The 24,225-nt window shown below is 44.0% G+C and overlaps 1 protein-coding gene across 1 annotated transcript in view; it reads right to left on the reverse strand.

The window, feature by feature from the left end:
* Positions 1-1,041: 1,041 nt before the first annotated feature.
* Positions 1,042-24,225, reverse strand: part of TES (testin LIM domain protein) — an 86,387-nt gene continuing 63,203 nt past the window's right edge. Inside the window, exons 4-7 of the mRNA XM_030216127.1 lie at positions 18,639-18,971; positions 10,575-10,790; positions 8,704-8,862; positions 1,042-2,801 (exon numbers count right to left, since the gene is read on the reverse strand). Of these exons, the coding sequence (XP_030071987.1) occupies positions 2,610-2,801; positions 8,704-8,862; positions 10,575-10,790; positions 18,639-18,971 (900 nt within the window). The 3' untranslated portion in view covers positions 1,042-2,609. The remainder of the gene's footprint in view (positions 2,802-8,703; positions 8,863-10,574; positions 10,791-18,638; positions 18,972-24,225) is intronic.

Here is a 24,225-nt window from a genome sequence, read left to right on the forward strand (position 1 = left end):
TTAAAACAGCAAAGGTAAGCCCAGTAAGAAATGAGTGTCGAGCGGCCCAGTGGAATCCCAGATCTGAAACCAACAGAAAACATGTGGCAAGACTTGAAGACACCAGTCCACAGATGATTTCCAGTCAACTTGAAAGAGCTCGAGATGTTCTGCCAACAAGAATGCAGAGCAGGATGGTGCAGTTGGTAGATGCTTATCCTAAATGATTCATGATTTTGTATTACTGCCAAAAGGGGCTTCCATCAAGTATTAAGTCAAAGGGGATAAAGACTTATGCAGTCATGAGACTTTTAGATTTTTTTTTAATTTACTTTTGAATGTTTATGTTTAGCACATTCTGTACTGTGTGAAAAACTGTGCAGACAGTAGAAACTCTTATTTTTAATGAATTCTGAATTATGTTTCCAGTCAGCAAAATGTGAAATATGTGAAAACCTTTTACAAAAGTGCTACACCTACTGCATCCAAATGGAACTCAACTTCGGCTACCAATGAAAGGCATGTATAGTGTCATTAAATTAAATGACCCCTAAAAAAAAAACCTTACTGTAATCAGCCTTATCCAAGTTCTTCCAGACCCTCTGTGCAATAGCCTGTGTTTAGTTATATATATGATACACAAGTTTTCTGAACAGTCCACAGCTTGTCAGCTGGACAACATGCTTGCAAGTGGAAAAAACATTTAAACAGGAGAAATGTCACAAGATCTTTCATCAGGCTTGTGATCTCCTCTGTTTAGCAATTAAGGATTACTTGAGTAAATGTATTCCTTTATCATGTATTTTGAACTTTAAATGGACATAAGTGTATACATTCAAAATGCCCTAATAAATTTATGCACATTCATTATGAGTTCATCCTCTTCACTGGGTTTGACTGCAGTGTTGTGTGAACCATCTTAAATAGCAGCTACTTGTATAAACATGAGTACAAATCAGTTCCCATTATTCTAAATGGTGGCTATTCAAAGACTGGAGGTTGCCCTCTCTATTTACACTTTTTGTACTTAAGCAAAAATTTTAATAAAAGACAAGTCACAACTAAAGTTTCTCTTTTTAATGTGGAAATTATTTTCAGAGGGATAATGTAAACAAAGTTCAGTGTAAATCTGCATAGTTATTTTTCATTAAGTAGTTTTCAATTCCATGCTTGCCAGCTGAATGTACTGCAAAAAACGAATGGATTTTGTAAAAGAAGATAGATAGCCCTGGAAGGCAATCAGAAATACTAGGGCTCTAACTGCAATGGTCCCCAATCCTAAGTAACTCAGAATTACAGACAAAAGATAAACTTATTTGACAGTGTAAGATCCAAAGGAGAGTTTGTATCATTTAAGACCCATTCATTGTACTACTGGGATAAGCTGAAAGATGACCATACTGGATATGTGCACATTTCGATTTTTCACATTTCTAGACAAAGTCACAAATATAGCAATCTAGCAAGAAATATTAAAACCTGCATAACAATTGAAAGTATACTCAGAGAAGCTGGAAAATTGCATCTCAGACTCTTGCCGTAGGAGCAATACAAATTTATCTCCAACAAATATGCTCAGTGAGAAAAAGGCCTTCTACAAACAGTCCCAAAACATTCTAACTGTATTTTAACTAGATCATGGTTGTTTTCAGGCATGTTAAACAAATTAAGCATAAAATAGTTTACACATTGGCAAAGCAAAGACTAGACAATATTCCAGCATTCTATACTTCCACAGGCCAAAATAACCGCAATTGTTGAAGGAATCAATATGCAGAATTTACACAGCCCTACAGTTCTGTAATGGGGTACCCTACCACCTTTAAAGGAAAGGGTCAAAAAGACTGACATTATCAAGCAACAGTGTTATCCTAGCCCTTGGTTCTCAACTATGTTCCTGTAAAATGGTATCTTTCCATTGTCCTTAGGCTCCCCATTTGCCTTTAAGACAAGCAAACGCAGCAAAAACACTAACTTTTGAAAACTATTTTTAAGTGCTGAACCAAAGACCAGTTTACAAATGTGATGGAAAGGCTCAATAGGCAAACTGGTCAGTTTCTGCAGAGTCTACTGGGACAACCGATCTGGAAAGCCACAGAGCTGACCATTTTGCACACTAGGACTTTTCCAGCATTTAGTAAACTAGAAACAGAAGCACAGAATGGGTTCCATGCTTCAAAATACAAAAACAGAATATTTAAGAACCCAGAATTGTGTTCACTGGGCTTCCTCCGCTTGTTCTTTTAAAAGGAGAAGGGTAACTCACTTACAATGCAGGAATGCTAAGGAAGAATTCAGGCAGAGTATGGACCACTACCTAAAAACTACTCAAATTTTACACATTTTAGGTACAAACTTTGGAGTATACAACCCAATACCATAGCTAATATGGATATGTGAAAACTAGTTTTCTTGGGGTAATAAACCTATGTAGGTACTCATCAATATTCAGACAGAGAAAACATGCCAAGTAAATTTCTTAGCCTTATTCAATTGGTGTGGGGGTGTTGAGGAGGGCAGACTTGAAATTACACTTAAATTCTTTAATATTGACTAGACCATTCCCATAGGTTACAGTAGCATTGCATAACATTTTCTAAGGCTGTCACTTTAGTTTTACTCATGGATTCTTAAGATGACATTTTCTTCTTGCACTCTACAGAGCAGAAGACCATTTTTTCAACTGGCATGAACTTCTGCCCAATCAGACACTTGTTGCAGCAGGAGCAGAGAAAGCATTCAGGTGTAGCATGCCAGTGGAAGCTGTTGTAACTCACACGTTGCACTTCTGGGTCGATAGCGTTATGACACCCTTGACATAGCTGAATAGGTGGAGGACCAAAAAAAATATATGAATGGATACATAGATGCAACTTTTGTTTCTGGTTAAAAACATACTGATACTATTCTTATAGGTCTGACTTTTCAATTTTAGCATTTAAAGACTCAAAAGAATGCCACAAGTCAGTCAATCTCAATCTCTGCACCTTCCAAAAACCAAGAAGATCAGAAATGAGCAGGTTTCCTTTGCTGACCCCTTTCACTTTTTGTCACATGCTTACAGAAAAACACACACTTCCATACAATCTCTTTGTATTAGAAAATGTTCATTAGTTGAATAGTATCACACTTCTGCATCAGGCATCTGAAATTGGTAATATTCATGAATATTACCAGATCCTACAAATATGCAGCATACTTTTAAAATATTTGCTCAGGAATCTGGAAACATATAATTTAATGAAATTTTGCTACTTATAACATTCTATTACTGAAAACAAGGCCACAAGCATAATGTTTTATCAGTAGATGTACAGATAAGAATAGGAGGGGAGAAACAGTGGGACATTTACTAAGGTGTGTTAGAATTTTTAGCTGGCACTAAACGCCGAGACGCCCACAGGAATATAATGGATGTCTCAGCATACTGCTCACAATGCAAAGTGATTGCACAAATAAATTCTGCCATTGTAAATATGAATCACAAGCGAAGACTAATCTTTTCTCACTCAGAATGCTGCATTTAGCAACTCCAAGTAAGGACTTTATTTGTTTACACTGTCACAATTTTCCTTTAAAAAAAAAAAAAAAAAATCTGTGTACTGCCTGCTGCTACCCAGTTTTTCCTAGTGAGATAATCTTGGGCCACCATAAAGGGTGTCCTACCATGGGAGGAAAAACAATGCTGAAGAAAAGATCTGCATGAGCTGCCATGTGGGAAATGAGGGACAGACTTTACCATCTCACCCCACAGATAGAAGTGTCCTTGCCTCATTGGTAGAAACTATGCTACTCGATACTGATCATGGCTCGGCCCCTCCACTGAGGTCACTACAGGTTTCCATAAAGGACAGCCTGCCATAAGTGATGGGTTAACAACTTAAGGTGAACTGAAGGGTGTTTTCACTTGGGGAACACTGAGGTCTATAGATGAAAATGTTGAAAGGGCATTTTTCATTGTTAGTGGTTGGGGAAAGTGAAGAGCAGTTATTTGATTTTATTTAGATTTTTATTTACATAGTGCTACTCCACCCCTAGTAAGAGCAGGCTGGAACTGGGATTATTAAGATTGTATGTGTGTTAATATTGTATTTGAAATATTAATATTGTATTTTCATTTTAATGCTGTAAACTGTTAGTCTATCAATCTAAGCAAACAAAAGGATGTAGTCTCACCACAATTATAAAATGTGGATGGGAAACAAGAAAAAACAACAGATGATGGAAAATATTTCATCACACCAGTCTTTGGTGCTTATTTGAAACGTGCAGTCTTATGGCATAAAAGGAGTCCATGGCATCAAGTAACACCAATCCGTGACCAGAAAAAAAAATGGTAACTTCTCAAACAAAGCAGAAACAAAGGCAGGGTGCTGGCTCACAATGGTGCTGTTTTGCGGTAAAAATAGGGTCCCGGGTTCAGAAAACAGAAAGAGAAACTGTGTGACATCACCGGGGGGGGGGGGGGGGGGGGGTCTGTCAGATATGTGACGGTAGGATAAATCGAGATTGTACTGTATTCCTATTTATATCTGATCAGTATAGTAATATTTATTTTGCATACAGTTTTACATTTTGGGCTTTGATTTTTTAGTATTGTTTCAACCTTATGACTTGTTATTTGTATATATACTTATGTTGGTTTCTATAACATATTTATTTATTCACACATAAATATATATTTGCTTATTTGTACTAAACCACGTTTTTCTTGTTGGATGTTCTGTTGTAGTACTGCTGACTCCTGACACAGGCCAAGTACCAAAACACGGCTGTGCTGAGTTTTCTGTGCCATGGATTGGTATTACTTGATACCATGGACTCCTTTATGCCACAGACTGCATGTTTCAAATAAACATCAAATAAAGACTGAATGACGTGAAAGACATCTTCCTTGATCTGTTTTTCCTTCCTTCCCATCCACAGTCTATCAATGTAAAAAATAAAGGAAGTTTTCCCTTGCAGTATCTGCTTTCACCTGCCTGCCCTTCAGTATTTACTATCATTACACATCCTTGCTCATGTGTGTGTATCCAGAGACCGTGATGGATAGCTATTAAGGAGGTGCATTTATTAGCACTCTCAGTGCATGCACAATTGATTTAACACACTTTAAACCTACGATGTAACATACCTACAACTGATTTGCACATGTTAAATGTAGACACATTTTAGAACTTTAATAAAACATGTGACATGTCAATGAAGATTTTCCAAAAGTGAACAGAAAATGGTTTTCCTGTGCAAATCCTTAATTTCTATGATGACAACATAAGAGTCTGCTGAAAATCTGTGTTAAATATCTACCTTAAATTTTGCTAATTCCTTTTGAGGTGGCAGTAAGTGCAACAGCACTAAATTCAGCGGTCATAACAGCTAGTACACAATAATGACCTGTGCGTTAGCCGTCACAGTCAGCCACTTATTCACCTGCCCAGTGTGGGTTTGTGCTGTCTACCACGTGGTAAAACTCACGCTAATTTTACTCCCTACTTTCTCTCACCTCCTACTTCAGTTATTTTTTTCCATCTGCATTAGCAGATTAAACACAGGTGGCCTTTATCTTCAGTTACAGACTTTTACAACTAGGCAAAGTTTAATTTAAAGTGATTTGATCCAAAAGAAGGGTTACCTTTGGAAGCTAATTAAAAATGTATTAAGTAGTCTAATAAAAAGGTACCATTTTATTTCTATTTATTACCTTCAAATGAAATATAAAACTCAGCTGTTAAGTCAAATCAACAGTTCTTTATATTGTGCAGCTGTAATGTCCAACTCATTCTTTTAGTATCTGTCATCTCTCATTGATACCTGGAGTTGAAATGCTGCAAGTTGAAATGGACTGTTTATCAAAGTTTCCAAATGTGGTAGCAAAAATGGATACTCTTTAGACATGTGCAGACTTACTCTCTTCAGGAAGGTTGCCGATTCAAATGTGAGCAAATTGATTACAACCGAGGGGGAAGTGACGCCACCGAGAGCAATGGCCACTCGAGCCCTCCCCCCACCCCAGCCCTATTCTTAATATCATCCCAGGCATCAAACATAGCAACAGGTTAACTTTTGCTTGAGGGCACTAGAAACATTTTCTGGAGAGGTGCTATGGTTTCTAAAGCAAAAGGGAGTAGACAAAGTTCTCCTCTCTGAACACAATCAGAACCTGCAATCCGAGACCGCCAATATGACTAGCCATCAAGCAGGAGAGGAGCTGGTAATTGCAATGGTTCCCATGCACCCTTCCAATAGTGAATGATTGTATCAGTCACTAATGGTTGTTATCTGGCTCTTCAAATAGAGCTTCGGGACATGCGTCAAATGATAAATCAGAGGCAGTTCTATCTAGCTCTAGAGCACACACTTATTCGCTGGACTAGTGGTCTTTGGGTGACAGGGTCATATTGAAATCCCCCTAGACTCCTAAATTAGACTCCACAGCTCAACAATACTACAAACATTTACTACTGATTTTCTTTTTGTAAACTTATAAATAAAAAAGTCTTAATAAAAAATAACCCCATTGCTAAAAATGCCTGGACAGAAGGGCTTTCAATGAGTTTCTATAACATATGCACCACTTGCATGAACACCCAAGCAGTATATACTTTCTATTCTATACCCCACGCCTCTTACTCTAGGGTAAGGGATCTGGAAACCTGGGATCATATCTGCAGAAACAGAACCTATAGTGTGGTCTGATCACATGAGCCTTTGGGTCCTCTGTAAGGGGAACTACCAAGATTGTAAGCTCCAATTATGGAGATTCAATGAGAATATATTTGACAAGGACACTAATACAGGACTTCAACCAAGCTATTCCTGAGTTTTACACCTGATGTATCTCTGGGAATGGCTTGGGACAGCTTTAAGGCATTTGTCAGAAGGTGTTTTCTCATGTGGGATAGCAAACAGCAAAAAGAACGGGAGTAGCGGGATCAAGATCTCAGGAGCAACACTCAGCATCTTGAAGGTCAATACGCCCATGATCCCAAACCAGCTTTACTCAACAGATTGTGGAAACTCCATAAGTCTTTGGGCTAGCAGAGAAGATGGCGTACGACATGCATAGTTTAAAGCGGGTGTATTTTAAGGAGGGGAATGGGGCTAGCAAGTTATTGGTTCACTAACTGAAGGCACAGCAAATGCAGATGATGACACTGGGTATGGAAACCCCTCCAAGATATTCCTCTGAAGTACAAGCCTCAAAACTTGAGATGTGGTAATAATTGGATCAGGCTTACTTATCTGCTCTCATGGAGGATCACAGCCTCTCTTTAGATCTGGAGATCCAACAAGTTGAGGAAGTGCATGATGCTATATGGTATCTCAAGCTGGGTAAATCTCCTTGCCTGGATGGTTTGATATCTAAACTTTTAAAGAAAGACTTTCTCTGGTCTACTGGCTCCCTTTCTGACCTCGGTCTTCAATCCTTTATGCTGGAGGTGGGTATAATTTTAACCTAAACCTTGGAAGGACCCTAATCTTTGCAGCCTAGACTGACCAATTTCCCTCCTTATTAGCCAGTATCCTGGCTAAGAGACTCAATAGATACAGAGGGCACATAAGATATCTGAGAGTCCCCATTAGCCCAGGGTATGAGGACCTACATAAATTATGGCAAACTACTGTAAGATCTTTCAGTGGACTTGGATAGATGGCATGAACTTACACACACATGGTTGGGGTGCATTGCAATTACTAAGATGATAGCCTTCTCTAGGTTCTTATAGTTATACCAAAATCTTCCTCTCCCAATACCAAAGCAGGCAATAGATAGATTACAACAAACTTCTCTCAATCTGAAGAAAGCGCCCCCCTCTCCCCCATGGGCTTCCAGGCTGGTGCTAATGAGGAAAAAGCAGGTTGTGGGAATGGGAATACCAGTCTCTAAAATATACAAAATCCCTCCACTGCCAGATACTGTAAAGCAACACAAAACCTGCAAATAGGATACTCAGAAACTATATAGCAAACAGAGCCTGTGGACAGCTGACCTACAACACGTTCAACTGGGTCATAGGGAAGCAGAAATAGGGACCAGTTACAGGGATTTCTTAAGATTGCTGGTCTTCCCAGCTTGCAGACAGCAATTGTTGTAAAGTAAACAAAGGCTTGCTGTGTACACCAAATTTTTTGTGACACACCTCCCATCTCTTGGAGACATACTGGTTGAGACCCACTTGTCAAGAGCACGTGTGCGCTAGTAGAGGTCACTGTTAAAGCACAGAGACACATACTGTATGTTGCCTTTATAAAATAAGCGCTTTGCGGACATTTCATACGGAAAGTAATTTTCTAACAAGTGGCCTAGTTTAGAAATAACATTTTCTTGCCCTTTCAATCTGTGTCATGTATATTTATAAAGCACTAGTGATAAGCTGATAGAAACTGTGGCTAGATTGAAACTATGGACATTTATGCTTGCTCAGGGGCAGGAGTAAATGCTTTTGCACTGAATGTGCATGCAAATCGCAACTCCATCCACGCTTAGCCCAAACTCCAACCCAAAATAACCTACAACATGGGTCAACACTTTCCTGCTGTGCGTTCTTTCAATGCACATAACCTATTGGGTAAGTTTATGAAGAAATTATAAATCAAGCCACTAAAATGGCAAGAGTATTCAACATTAACTTTTTTTTTTGACCTTATCCCATGATCCTCTATTCTTACGCTTTTATGATCTTGGAATGTATCGGTCATTATGGAGAGAGTGTAGGTACTTACCACAGCATAATTCTTTACATAACAAGGCTTGCAAACAGGCTTATCATTCACCATGACGTAGATCTCCCCCGCCAGAACACAGTCGCAGTCAAAACAGCAAAAATGCTTCAGGTGCCAGTTCTGACCTTCTGCCTGTGTATACTCATTGCTGAATATTAGCTGAAAAGATGAAAAATGTTTTCAACTTACAATTTTTTAAAAATGTCCTTCTTAATGGTGACCATTTTGGTAATTTCTTTGTGTTCCACTGTTCATAAAAATATTTTTGTGAAGGTAAGCATAAGCCCGGCTCAGGGAGTGAAGAGTAATAGTCAGTTTGTAAATTAGGAAAAAATGTGCCTGAATATACTTTTTAGTCTTGCACACTGAAATCTTTCAGAAAATGTAGGATCATTTTTTTCATTTACTCAGATCACACATGACTAGAGAGCAACAAACTGGGATAACATGTCACAGAAACCATTACTATGACCATGTGATTCAGCATAATCATTTCTAATCCTAATGGACTACATAAATGGAGAAATTATGCCTTACCTGATAATTTTCTTGTTAGTCAGCAACATTGTTCTAAAACAAAGAGGTGTTATCCCTTCCTACCAGCAGGAGGAGGTAGAAAAAAAAAAAACCTGAATTCTTCCAGTGACATCACCAGCATAAGCTAAGATGCTCCCTAGAAAAATCCAGTATGTATCTGCACAACAGTGGTGTCTAGACAGAAATATTTGGGGAGGCAGTCAAAGCGACATTACTGCACATCATGTCTCTCCCTCTCTACCTTTCCCTTCTCTTTTGTGTGTAGTATGTCTCAACCTCAACACAACACAATCAAAGATCGTACTGGACAATTTACTATCCTCTTTCCCTTGACCCATGACGCCTGATTCACCTCTATCTCATCTGACCACAACACAATCTTGTATTTGTTATCAGCCGAAATGGCAAACGCCTTTACGGTACTTTGTAAGCCACATTGAGCCTGCAAATAGGTGGGAAAATGTGGAATATAAATGTAACAAATAAATAAATACCTTCCTGTGCAGCATGTCTTTCCTATGATAGTGTTCCTGCTATCACCATCATTTTCTAATATATTAAGGCAGTAAATGGATTTGGGACATCGGAACGTAAATTGTTAGAGGTTTATGAATCATTTATTGATAAGCAATGCTTTACTTTAGATAATGAAAAATTTTTGCTAATCATTTGTATTTTAGTGGACTGGACCCAGATGTAGTGTTTCTGCGAAACATGCCTCATGTCGGCTATTGGTCCTGCAACTATTAAGCTAAGCAGCATTTATGCACTTGAAATATATACAAAAAGTTAAAAAATATATTTTGTACTATGAATAAATGTTTAAATGACCAATGAGGAGGCAGGACAGCCAAGAGTTGTTTGGCTCTTGTGAAGCAAGTCACCACCGAGGTAAAAAATGTTAGCGTGTTTGTTGCCAAATTGAGAAGTATAAAAATAGTATATTAGCGCTGGGTGTATATATGACTAGTTTTATAACCTGAACCCCTGCTGTTTGAAGATTATTTTGACCAGTTAATTAGATATATATTTTATCTGGACCATATCTACTGCTACCAGTTTTTACTTTATTTACTTAAAATCTAGTGGAGAGGAGTAGCCTAATGGTTAGGTGCAGTGGGCTTTTAACTGGCTATCTGGGTTCAATTCCCACTGCAGCTCCTTGAAACCTTGGCCAAGTCACTTAACCCTAGATTGCCCCAGGCACAAAAACCTTGAGCCCTCTAGGGACAGAAAAAGTACCTCCATATAATGTGTACATCTAGTAGTGCTATACAAATGAAATCTTCTAGATTTTCAACATAAGAGAGCCTCGCAGGATCAGCTTTGCTTACCTCATCGCAGCCAGCACAGCGTGGTTTCTCGCTGTCGCAGTAGTGCCTGCCACAGTACAGCTTCCCGCCCTTCCAGAAGTAGATCATGTCTACAAGCAGCTCCTTGCAGACTGAGCAGATGAAGCATACAGGATGCCAGAGTTTGTCATAGCCAGCCCGCTCTGCATACACTGCAGGATCACCCTCTTTCATGTTCAGTTTGCAGCGGTAACAGGACTGTAACAAAGCAGGTTCGCTTTAAATCACAAAGCACATAACTTCTTAAACATAAATGGAATCATCATGTAACTTGTGATCAGTTTGCTTCTCTGAGAGGCCCTTTTTACTAAGCTGCGGTAAGCACTAATGCATGCATAACACTTTTAAAAACCACTACGCTCAGGCATCCCACAGTAGCTTATGGAGCTGCGTGCACTTCTAAAACCCCTGCCACACTATGTGTATTCAGTACATGCTGACCTAAGAATTTTAATTAAGGTTTAACAAAATGCTAGTCAGTCATTTTGTACTGGAGCAATTCATTTCTCCCTATAAGGATGTGATTTTTCAAACAAAAAATGACCTTGTTCCTAGGGTACTAGCATTAGGTGTTTGGACAAACTCAGGGCTTTTATGTAGGGAGTACTCTGAGGTACCAATACTTGCACCTTTTCCACTGCATGCTAAAATAGACCCACTGACCCCAAATATTAGAGCCCAGGCTTTGCAACCCCCCCTCTCCAGAGTAGCTGGCATCTCTATTTAACACAATGTGGAATCCCACTTTAATTCTGTGTTGCACGTTTTCATTAGTCCTAGTAATCATCATCAATCTTTGGTATGTTATGTAGTCATCTAATGACAAAAAGTTCACAAAAGCCAAAAGATCAAATCTGAAAATCTAACAAAAATCCTCTCAACAGCACATGTGCAATTACACTGAATGAGGCAAATATCTTACAAAAAAAGTGGAGAAAAAAAGGCCTCAGTAAAGCCACTCAGCCAACCAAAGTTTTAAAGCTTAAGCCTCATTCAGCTTAATTGCACATGTGATGTTGAGAGGGCTTTTGTTAGATTTTCAGATGTTATGTAGTCACACAAGAAAAGTACCACCAGTGGTCCCCAAACTCCAGGCCTCATGAACCACCAAACCAGTAAGCTTTCCAGCTGAACTGTGATGAATTTATAAGATACTTGTATACATCTGATCTGTGAACAGAGTTAAATCTGCAGCCTGTTATTAGCCAGAACACCATACTAAGAATCACCGATATAAATCAGCAGAAGACAAACAGATTTACTACCATATTTTGCACTAGTCCCCGTGTTGCCAGTGATCCAGTTTTCAGATGAATTTCTTCAAGTATGCTTCCAAAACCCATGTTAACTGAAAGAAGTTCCTATGGCTTATAAAATTCTTACCAAGTGCCTTTCAAGCATATGAAAGGCTTTAAAATCCTTTAAACAGCCAGATAGCAAGAGACGTCCAGCACTAACCAGTAGTAATATCCTGCAATTTTAAAACTTTCAGAACCTGAAAAATGGATTTGTTCAGATCTAGTAAAGGGTATGATACATACCTGTAGCAGTTGTTCTCCGAGGACAGCAGGCTGATTGTTCTCACGACTGGGTGACGTCCGTGGCAGCCCCCACCAACCGGAAAGAAGCTTCGCGGGACGGTCGGCACGCAGGGAACGCCCACCGCGCATGCGCGGCCGTCTTCCCGCCCGTGCGCGACCGCTCCCGCCAGTTGAATGACTAGCAAAAAGATGAAACACACAACTCCAAAGGGGAGGAGGGAGGGTAGGTGAGAACAATCAGCCTGCTGTCCTCGGAGAACAACTGCTACAGGTATGTATCATACCCTTTCTCCGAGGACAAGCAGGCTGCTTGTTCTCACGACTGGGGTATCCCTAGCTCTCAGGCTCACTCAAAACAAGAACCCAGGTCAATTGAAGCTCGCAACGGCGAGGGTACAACAGAAATTGACCTACGAAGAACAACTAACTGAGAGAGCAGCCTGACCAGAATAAATTCGGGTCCTGGAGGGTGGAGTTGGATTTACACCCCAAACAGATTCTGCAGCACCGACTGCCCGAACCGACTGTCGCGTCGGGTATCCTGCTGGAGGCAGTAATGTGATGTGAATGTGTGGACAGATGACCACGTCGCAGCCTTGCAAATCTCTTCAATAGTGGCTGACTTCAAGTGGGCCACCGACGCTGCCATGGCTCGAACACTATGAGCCGTGACATGACCCTCAAGAGCCAGCCCAGCCTGGGCGAAAGTGAAGGAAATGCAATCTGCTAGCCAATTGGAGATGGTGCGTTTCCCCGACAGCGACCCCTAGCCTGTTAGGGTCGAAAGAAACAAACAATTGGGCGGACTGTCTGTGGGGCTGTGTCCGCTCCAAGTAGAAGGCCAATGCTCTCTTGCAGTCCAATGTGTGCAACTGACGTTCAGCAGGGCGGGTATGCGGCCTGGGGAAGAATGTTGGCAAGACAATTGACTGGTTAAGATGGAACTCCGACACCACCTTCGGCAGGAACTTTGGGTGGGTGCGGAGCACTACTCTGTTGTGATGAAATTTGGTATAAGGAGCATGAGCTACTAGGGCTTGAAGCTCACTGACCCTACGAGCTGAAGTAACTGCCACCAAGAAAATGACCTTCCAGGTCAAGTACTTCAGATGGCAGGTGTTCAGTGGCTCAAAAGGAGGTTTCATCAGCTGGGTGAGGACGACGTTGAGATCCCATGACACTGTAGGAGGCTTGATAGGGGGCTTTGACAAAAGCAAGCCTCTCATGAATCGAACGACTAAAGGCTCTCCAGAGATGGCTTTACCTTCCACACGATAATGGTAAGCACTAATCGCACTAAGGTGATTCCTTACTGAGTTGGTCTTGAGGCCAGACTCTGATAAGTGCAGAAGGTATTCAAGCAGGTTCTGCGCAGGGCAAGAACGAGGTTCTAGGGCCTTGCTCTCACACCAAACGACAAACCTCTTCCACTTGAAAAAGTAACTCTTTTTAGTGGAATCCTTCCTAGAGGCAAGCAAGACCCGGGAGACACCCTCAGACAGACCCAACGCAGCGAAGTCTACGCCCTCAACATCCAGGCCGTGAGAGCCAGGGATTGAAGGTTGGGGTGCAGCAACGCTCCGTCGTTCTGTGAACTGAGAGTCGGAAAACACTCCAATCTCCACGGTTCTTCGGAGGACAACTCCAGAAGAAGAGGGAACCAGATCTGACGGGGCCAAAAGGGCGCTATCAGAATCATGGTGCCGCGGTCTTGCTTGAGCTTCAGTAAGGTCTTCCCCACCAAAGGTATGGGAGGATAAGCATACAGGAGGCCGGTCCCCCAATGAAGGAGAAAGGCATCTGACGCTAGCCTGCCGTGTGTCTGAAGTCTGGAACAGAACAGAGGCAGCTTGTGGTTGGTCTGAGAGGCGAAAAGATCCACCGAGGGGGTGCCCCACTCTCGGAAGATCTTGCGTACCACTCTGGAATGGAGCGACCACTCGTGCGGTTGCATGACTCTGCTCAGTCTGTCGGCCAGACTGTTGTTTACGCCTGCCAGGTATGTGGCTTGGAGAAGCATGCTGTGCTGGCGTGCCCAGCGCCACATCCCGACGGCTTCCTGACACAGGGGGCGAGATCCGGTGCCCCCCTGCTTGTTGACGTAAAACATTGCAACCTGATTGTCTGTCCGAATTTGGATAATTTGGTGGGACAGCCGATCTCTGAAAGCCTTCAGTGCGTTCCAGACCGCTCGGAGCTCCAGGAGGTTGATCTGCAGATCCTTTTCCTGGAGGGACCACATACCCTGGGTGTGCAGCCCATCGACATGAGCTCCCCACCCCAGGCGAGAGGCATCCGTCGTCAGCACTTTCGTGGGCTGTGGAATTTGAAATGGACGTCCCAGTGTCAAATTGGTCCGAACGGTCCACCAGCGCAGTGAAGTGCGGCAGCTGGTGGAGAGGCGGATGACATCTTCTAGATTCCCGGTGGCTTGGAACCACTGGGAAGCTAGGGTCCATTGAGCAGATCTCATGTGAAGACGAGCCTTGGGAGTCACATGAACTGTGGAGGCCATATGACCCAGAAGTCTCAACGTCTGCCGAGCTGTGATCTGCTGGGACGCTCTGGTCTGCGAAGCCAGGGCCAGGAGATTGGCGGCCCTCGCTTCGGGAAGATAGGCCTGAGCCGTCTGGGTATTCAGCAGCGCTCCTATGAATTCTAGAGACTGGGACGGTTGGAGATGGGACTTTGGGTAATTTATCACAAACCCCAGCAGCTCCAGAAGTTGAATAGTGCACTGCATGGACCGGAGGGCTCCTGCCTCCGAGGTGTTCTTGACCAGCCAATCGTCGAGATATGGGAACACGTGCACTCCCAGCTTGCGTAGGTAGGCCGCTACCACCACGAGGCACTTGGTAAACACTCGTGGGGCAGAGGCGAGCCCAAATGGCAGCACACAATACTGAAAGTGGCGTGCGCCCAGGCGGAATCTGAGATACTGTCTGTGAGCTGACAGTATCGGTATGTGAGTATATGCGTCCTTTAAATCCAGGGAACATAGCCAATCGTTTTTCTGAATCACTGGCAGAAGGGTGCCCAAGGAAAGCATCCTGAACTTTTCTTTGACCAGGAATTTGTTCAGGCCTCTCAGGTCTAGGATGGGACGCATCCCCCCTGTTTTCTTTTCCACAAGGAAGTACCTGGAATAGAATCCCTGCCCTTCCTGCCCGGGTGGTACGGGCTCGACCGCATTGGCGCTGAGAAGGGCGGAGAGTTCCTCTGCAAGTACCTGCTTGTGATGGGAGCTGAAAGACTGAGCTCCCGGAGGACAATTTGGAGGCAGGGAGGCCAAATTCAGGGCGTATCCGCACCGCACTATTTGGAGAACCCACTGGTCGGAGGTTATGAGAGGCCACCTTTGGTGAAAAAATTTTAACCTCCCTCCGACCGGCAGATCGTCCGGTACGGACACTTGTAGGGCGGCTATGTTCCCGTGGATCCAGTCAAAAGCCCGTCCCCGGCTTTTGCTGTGGAGGCGCAGGGGGCTGCTTAGGCGCACGCTGTTGACGGGAACGAGCGCGCTGGGGCTGTCCCTGTGCCTGACGAGGCCTTCGGGCCGGCTGGGTGTACCTACGCTTTGCAAAAGAATAGGGTGCAGCCTGCCGTGCCCGGGAAAAACGCCCACCAGTGGGGGCGGATGCTGAAGGCGCCCGGTGGGAGAGCTTGTCGAGAGCGGTTTCCCGCTGATGCAGTTGGTCCACCATCTGCTCGACCTTCTCACCGAAAATGTTATCCCCCCGGCAAGGGACGTCGGCCAGTCTCTGCTGGGTGCGGTTGTCCAGGTCAGAGGCGCGCAGCCATGAGAGCCTGCGCATCACTATACCTTGGGCCGCAGCACGAGATGCCACGTCACAGGTGTCAAAAATACCCCTGGACAGGAACTTTCTGCATGCCTTCAGCTGCCTGACCACCTCCTGATAAGGCCTGGACTGCTCCGGCGGGAGCTTCTCGACCAGGTCCGCCAGCTGTTGCACATTGGTCCGCATGTGGATGCTCATATAGAGCAGGTATGACTGGATGCGGGTCACGAGCATGGAGGATTGGTAGGCCTTCCTCCCAAACGAGTCCAGAGTGCGAGACTCCCGCCCCGGGGGCGCCGAGGCGGTATCCCTCGAACTCCGTGCCCTCTTGAGAGCAGAATCCACGACCGCTGAGTCATGGGGCAATTGGGGCCGCATGAGCTCTGGGTCGGAGTGGATCCTGTACTGGGACTCTGCTTTCTTGGGAATGGTGGGGTTAGTTAACGGTCTCACCCAGTTCCGGAGCAGCGTCTCCTTCAGGACATTGTGCAGCGGCACCGTGGAGGACTCTCTAGGTGGTGATGGATAGTCGAGGACCTCGAGCATCTCGGCCCTCGGCTCTTCCACAGAGACCACGGGGAAGGGAATGGTGATCGACATATCCCGCACAAAGGAGGCAAAGGAGAGGCTCTCAGGAGGTGAGAGCTTCCTCTCCGGTGAAGGCGTGGGGTCCGAGGGAAGGCCCGTAGACTCCTCTGAGGAGAAATATCTAGGGTCCTCCTCTTCCCCCCACGAGTCCTCATCCTCGGTATCGGACATTAGCTCATGTAGCTGAGTCCTGTACCGGGCCCGGCTTGACGTCGAGGCACCGAGGTCTCGGTGTCGTCGAGCGGTGGACTCCCGCGCCGGCGGGGACGGAGCTCCCTCCATCGACGTCGACTCCACCTGCGTAGCAGTCGAGACCGGCACCGCAAGCGGCGGCGGTGTCGACAGCTCCGGCGCCGGGCTAGAGCTCGCCGGCGCCACAGTCATCGGCACAGCCTGGCGCATCAGCCCTTCCAGGATCCCCGGAAGGATGGCTCTGAGGCACTCGTCCAGGCCCACTGCCGGGAAAGGCGGTGGGGCCGGTAAGGGTGTCGGTGCCGGAAGCTGCTGGGAGCCAGGAGACGGCACCGAGGTGCCGGAACCCCGACGCGTCGGTACCTCCACAACCGACGGGGACCTCTCCTCTCGACGATGACGCTTCGGCGTCGACTCCTCTTCAGGATGCACCGAGGGCGTCCGGTGGCGACGCTTTTTGTCCTTCTTTCGATGCACGTCACCGGCGCCGGAGGGCATGGAGGAGGAGGAGGTCGATCCCCCTCGGTCTCGAGGCACCGGGTCAGACAGGGTTCGGTCCCGTGGCTCACGAGCTGAGGGAGTGACCGGGGCCGACTGCCCACGCGGCCTCTCAACCCCACTCTCACCGGCGGACCGGCGGGCCGACGGGACCTGTTCTCCTGGGGTCGCTGCCATCGGTGCCGATGTCTCAGGCATCGATACCGGTACCGAAGAACCGGCCTTCGATACCGATGCCGTCGAGGTCGACGTCGAGGGGCCGGCGCAAGTTCCAAAAAGACGGTCCCGCAGAACTTGCCTCGCAACCTGAGTCCGTTTCCGGAGACCGAGACACAAAGCACACGACTTGAAATTGTGCTCCGGCCCGAGGCACTGGAGGCACCAAGCGTGGGTGTCGGTCTGCGAGATCGGCCGGCCGCAGCGACCACACTTTTTAAATCCACTCGGGACCTTCGAGGACATCGACGGAAAAATCGCGTCGGCGAAGTCAAAGTCGTCAATGGTGGCTAAAATCACACCACGAAAAACCAAACGACCGAGCGACCACTAGGCCGCAACGTAGCGTCCCCGCTGGAAGCGAGGGAAAAGGGGAGCGCGTGCTCCACACGCGCAGTCTTTTTTTTTTTTTTTTTTTTGTAAAAAGAAAAGGTAAATTAAATTAACGAAGCGCGATCCGTGTATACGCGATCGCAAGAATCCGGCGGCTGAAGTAGAGAGAGCGGCAAAGCACGACTCTCTCCAGGCGCGGAAAAAAAGGAACTGGCGGGAGCGGTCGCGCACGGGCGGGAAGACGGCCGCGCATGCGCGGTGGGCGTTCCCTGCGTGCCGACCGTCCCGCGAAGCTTCTTTCCGGTTGGTGGGGGCTGCCGCGGACGTCACCCAGTCGTGAGAACAAGCAGCCTGCTTGTCCTCGGAGAATATATAATACTATTTTAACAATTCCATTTCAGAACTGGTATGCAGTCTAAACAGGTATCTATTAAAAAGTGATAATGAAATAAATATTGCATTTCCTAAGAAACTACGTTAATATAACAAATCACCAAGGAAAAACAAAAAAAAATATTGAAATCAAAATGAGGAATCTGAAGTTTGGTCAAGAAACCAATTATCTTAAGATGGGGCTACTATGCTGCTGCGATCGTATGAATTATAATTCTATGCTTGTAAATCAGCATGCCAACTAAATCCTGCCAGACATCTTTGCAGAGTTTGGTGCCATTAAGTGTTAGGAAACTGTGTAGTATATTGGAGTTTTAATTCTCTTTATAGCATCAATGATTATCAATGCAATAACATACTAATGTACATTTTCTAATAATCAAAATAATGATAGGACATCAGACAAGCCCAGTGCATCAAATTAAAAGTACAGGTTTTATCTCTATTAAATAAGATCCAGGTCTGCTATGCAATATACTACTTACATATTGGCCTTCCTTTGGAGTTCCCAGTTGGTCACCCAAAGCTCCAATGGTTGCAGTGGTACTTTTGTCCCCATCGCTAGACTTGTTCTTTTCTGCAGGCCCATCTACCTCTTTAGGAAGCTTGACATCACCTACACCAAGCACCTCATTTTTATATTTCTTCACAAACTGTTCCATCTGCTTCACCTCGTTGGGGGACAATTCATGGCACTTGGAGGGGTCCTGGTCGTGAGCAGGCAGCTGCTTAGCCAACTGCTTCTTCCTGTACTGAGCTCCTTCTGAACCGGCCACGGGCTGCTTCTCTTTTGGAATCATTTCCATATAGCGTTTAGCCTAGTATAACAGGGATTAGCAGCATTAGACATCAGATGCCATTCCAATTAGTGAATCCAAATTTTTAAACAAACAGACAAGCTGAAGCAGCCTAGGATTTTATTTCTGAAGTTAACAGACCAAAGAAACGTCTCTTCTACATTAATATTACAGTCAGCCACCACACTTGAACCAAGGCAAAGGAGTGTTAACCTAGCTTCCCCATCCCCCCAATCATTTTTAATTAAATGTGCTCTCTTTTTTAACTATGACTATATTTCGGATTTCCTACTACTTAGGGATGAGCAAGATAAAACCCATTACTGCAATAAAAAAAAAAAGCCAAAGTAATAAAGCTAAAGTAATACCTAATTGTAAGAAAACAGCCTCCCCCAAATATAAAAATACATCACTAGCAAAAAAGCACAAGCAAAAAAGATAGCACATGACAACTCTACAAGAGTAACTAGGCAAGTAAAAAAAGATGGATATTGGACTTTAGCACAGCAGAAGCAGGTCAGATCATCCTCCTCCTGTTATATCTCATGCTGAATTCCTACACACACAGTCAACAGGTTGATGTTTTAAGCAACATGTCTTAAGAGTCTTATCCTCTGCTTCTGTATCAAAGTGGATACGTTTGCCTTTTCCTTCTTCTAACCCTGCATCTGACCCCTGTGCTACAGTCCTTACCATATACAGTAACAAAAACCACACAACTCATGAATGCTTTCTTTGGCACTGAAGCAAGACGGATTATGCAGCTTTCATCAATGACTTAAGCCATCCTAAAAAAGCATTGGGTTAAAGGAATTTGGAAAACCTTCATAGACAAGCCATCAAACTGTTTAGATTTTAGTTTTGTATCACCTCCAATCAGATGTAATCTGTTGCAGGACAACATGTGGCCTTTTAGAAACTCCATTTGATTTTTAAATCATTCAGAGAAGAATTTGGGAATGAGAAGTTGTGCAGCTCAGCAGACTTTGTTTGAGGACAGCATATGGCAAGAGTTATTTTTCTTGAAAACTCGGACAAATTAACTGGCCATGAAATAATGACTATTTTTGAGCATTTGAAGTGGAACTAAGGGTCAATCAAATTGTAGGAGATACACTGTTAGTCCAAAAACGTATCTGAAACTTTTCAGTTACCCTCTTGTAGGTCAGTGAAGAAACAATGCAATTATAGTGCATTTAAATAGAATACAAACTGATCCAGATTTTATGTTGTTTGCATGTGTTAGTATAGCTCAGTGAAAGGGGATGGAGGAAAGAGGTGATGAGATTGTTTTTACTAAGGCCCTATACTTGATAACGTGTGAGAAAACCAAATTTCTCTATCTACTTCTTTCATGTCATTCTCAAAGTATTATTCTAATTTCAAACACTTTCAGTTCCTGTGTGCTCCTGAAGTTTCCTTTAAACACCTTTATCATAAAAGGTCATCAAGGGACCTTTTTACTAAGCTGCATTTGCCGCTAACGTACACCTACTACAGCTTAAAATAACTTACCGCAGGACACGTGCACAGGCGTCCTGCAGAAAGTGTGAAGTTAGCGTGCGCTAATCTACACACTAAAAAATGCTTTTCTTTCTTGGAGGGGGTGTGTCTGTGGGCTTTCCTGCACTAATCAGTTAGTGTACAGTAATGTAACTGTGCTAAGTGATTAGTGCAAGATTATCGTGTGAGCCCTTACCACCTACAAAATGGGTGGTGGTTAAGTGCTCATAGGATATATATATATTTTTAATGTCCACAGCGCATGGCCATTAATAAAAAAAAAAAAAAAAAAAAATTGGCTATTTTACAGCTGCAGGAAAATGGTCTTACGGGCCCATTTACTAAGCCATGTAGATGGCTACACGTGCTAAATTGGAGTTACCGCCCGGACACTGCTTGGCCCTTGTGGTAATTTCAATTTTGGCGTGCGTCCACTTCACGTGTCCGAAAAATATTTTTTTTATTTTCTGACACCATTACCACCCGGTTATCATGCGAGACCTTCCTGCTAGGCCAATGGCTTGCGGTAAGGTCTCAGACCCCAAACGGACACGCAATTTTCATTTTGCCACACGTCCATTTTCGGCATAATTAAAAAAAAAAAAGATATTTTTTTGTAGGTGCACTGAAAAATAATTCTGCGTATGCCCAAAACATGCGTCTACTCTACCACAGTCCATTTTTCAGCGCACCTTAGTAAAAGGACCCCTTAGTGTGCAGGAAAAATGTGTGCAAGGGCGCTCTAAGGATACTTTTTGCCACAGCTTAATAAAAGAGACCCTAAGAGTAATTTCCCTTTGAGAAGTGTACTAGCTGTCATTTTTTTGTTGCTTTTTTCCTGTAATATTTCGTTATGTCTATGAAGATTGATGTGTCCTCAAATTTTGCCTTTTTTGTCCATTGTAGTATCCTTCTTCACATTTTTTTGCATTGGACCATATATATATTAAATATATAGAGAAGCATGAATGTAACCTATTATTTTGAATGTCTTTCCCATGTGGGTAACTCTAGGAGTTTGTGTAACTACAACTCGCATTGTGGCATCTAGAAGATTTTGGGTCATTCTTTGAAGTTTACATCTTTTAAGTTTTGATTTCAGGTTAGGTGGTTGACAGAATGTTAGAACTGGAGACAGGAAGGGAGGTAATTTTCTTTAAGTAATCCATCCTCCAGAAATGGAGGTTGAAGAAATTTTTATAAATTCATTAGGTTTACTAGTTCTGATTATTTGTTACAAGTGGTAGAAGGAAACGTTGTGTCTTACTTGATAACTTTCTTTCCTTTAATCCTATCAGATCAGTCCAATGGGTTGTGTCTGTTTACCAGTGGATGGAGTCGGAGAATGAAAAGCGGTTCAGAGCATATACTCTGCCATGCAAATATTTTGAATCAGGAGACGTGCAACATACAATGTCAATGCAATACTTCTAAACCGGTTTCCCCTAAACTAGGGTTCAACACTCTGTACGATTTAAAAAAGTCCAAATCAGCCTCAAAGCAGTTTTCTGTATAAGCTGAAGTTTGAGATATCTAGAACTTAACCCTAGATTATTTACTATTATTAGCATTTGTATAGCACTACCAGATGCACGCAGATCTGAACACCTGACATAGAAAGACAGTCCCTGCTCCATAGAGCTTACAATCAAAAAATACGGACAAACAAGACAATTAAGGGTCAGGGAAGTACTGGGTGAGAAGAAACAAGGGGGGGGGGGGGCAATTGAGTAGAGGCTAGGAGCCAAAAGCAGTGGTGAAAAGATGGGTTTTCAGCATAGATTTGAAGACAGGTAAAGATGGAGCAAGATGTACAGGCTCAGGAAGTCTATTTCAGGCATAAGGTGCCGCGAGGGAAAAGGAACGTAGCTTGGGGTTAGCAGTGGAGGAGAAGGGGACAACAAGAGAGATTTGTCCAGTGAGCGGAGTTCACGGGGAGGAAAGTAGGGAGAGATGAGAGTGGAGAGGTAATGGGGAGCAGCAGAATGGATGCATTTAAAGGTCAGTAAGAGAAGTTTGAACTGTATGTGGAAGCGGAGACGGAGCCAGTGAAGTGACTTGAGGAGTGGGCTAGTAGTCTAGGTGAGGCAAAATTATCATTTGGACAAGAAGCGAAAAAGCTTCCAAAGTAAAACGTGAATGTATCAGTCTCGGCTGTCTCAATTTGAATAATGCTTTCTTCTATAAATTGACTTGAAGGCCATAAGAATGTGCTGAATCCAATATAACCCCCAACATACGAGATTCAGTTTCAATAGCGAGTATCTTATTGTTGCCTAATACCAGGGAGGAAGGCACCACTACATTAAGTCTTTTGAACCACAAGATCTTTGTTTTACTTGGATTTAATTTCAGTTTGTTCATGGATGCCCAATACTGAATCCTATTAATTCCTGAGCTAACAATATCAGGTATCTCCCAGTGCCCAGGGTTCATCGCCGCCACCTCTAATGCTCTCTTGGGGGTGGGCTGGTCCTAGACTGGCTCTTCAGCAGCTGGAGGATGCCCTGTATGAGAGTGTAAAAGGTTTGAAATTAAGATCAACACATTCTACACTGCTTGCATAGTGGTGCAGCTGGCCGTCAGGAAGCAGGGACAACTGGGGGCAGTTATTGTTACCTGGGAGACATGTCTGAAGTGTAGCACCAATGAGATGACAGCAAGGAGCCCTGGAGGCAATGATGTCAGAGGGGTTTGTCCCCTGAGATGGTGGTCTGGCTATGGGCACACAGGATGGGTTCTGGGCCTGCTTGAGGGCCCAGGGTAAGCATGCGTTTTAGTAGGTAATATGGCACTATTTATTTATTAGGATTTATTTACCGCCTTTTTGAAGGAATTCACTCAAGGCGGTGTACAGTAAGAATAGATCAAACATAAGCAATAGGCAATTACAGCAGTAAAAATATTCAAACAATGAAAAGTATGGCATGGAGGGGCATAATTGAAGGAAAACGCCTATCTCCATGGGCGTTTATCTCCGAGAACGGGTCCGTGAAGGGGCGGACCGAACCGTATTTTCGAAAAAAATAGACGCCCATGTTTTATTTAACAATGTGTGAGCTGGGCGTTTTTGTTTTTCAGCGATAATAGAAAATGAAAGCGCCCAGCTCAAAAACGAATAAATCCAAGACATTTATTCGTGGGAGGGGCCAGGATTCGTAGTGCACTGGTCCCCCTCACATGCCAGGACATCAACCGGGCACCCTAGGGGGCACTTTTACAAAACCAAAAAAACAGGTAAAAGAGCTCCCAGGTGCATAGCACCCTTCCCTTGTGTGTTGAGCCCCCCAAATCCCCCTCAAAACCCACTGCCCACAAGTCTACACCATTACTATAGCCCTAAGGGGTGAAGGGGGGCACCTACATGTGGGTACAGTGGGTTTGGGGGGGTTGGACGACTAATAAGCATTAAGCAGCACAATTGTAACAGGTAGGGGGGATGGGCCTGGGTCCACCTGCCTGAAGTCCACTGCACCCCCTAACAACTCCTCCAGTGACCTGCATACTGCTGCCAGGGAGCTAGGTATGACATTTGAGGGTGAAAATAAAAATGTGTGAAACATTTTTTTGTGGTGGGAAGGGGTTAGTGACCACTGGGGGAGTCAGGGGAGGTCATCCCCGATTCCCTCCAGTGGTCATCTGGTCATTTAGGGCACTTTTTGGGGCCTTATTCGTGAAAAAACAGGGTCCAGGAAAAGTGTCCTAAATTCTAGCTAAAAACGCATACTTTCTTCCCATTATCAGTGAAATGCGCCTATCTTTGTTCGGCAGA

Source organism: Microcaecilia unicolor, chromosome 10 (genome assembly GCF_901765095.1).
Source record: "Microcaecilia unicolor chromosome 10, aMicUni1.1, whole genome shotgun sequence".
Taxonomy (NCBI): domain Eukaryota; kingdom Metazoa; phylum Chordata; class Amphibia; order Gymnophiona; family Siphonopidae; genus Microcaecilia; species Microcaecilia unicolor.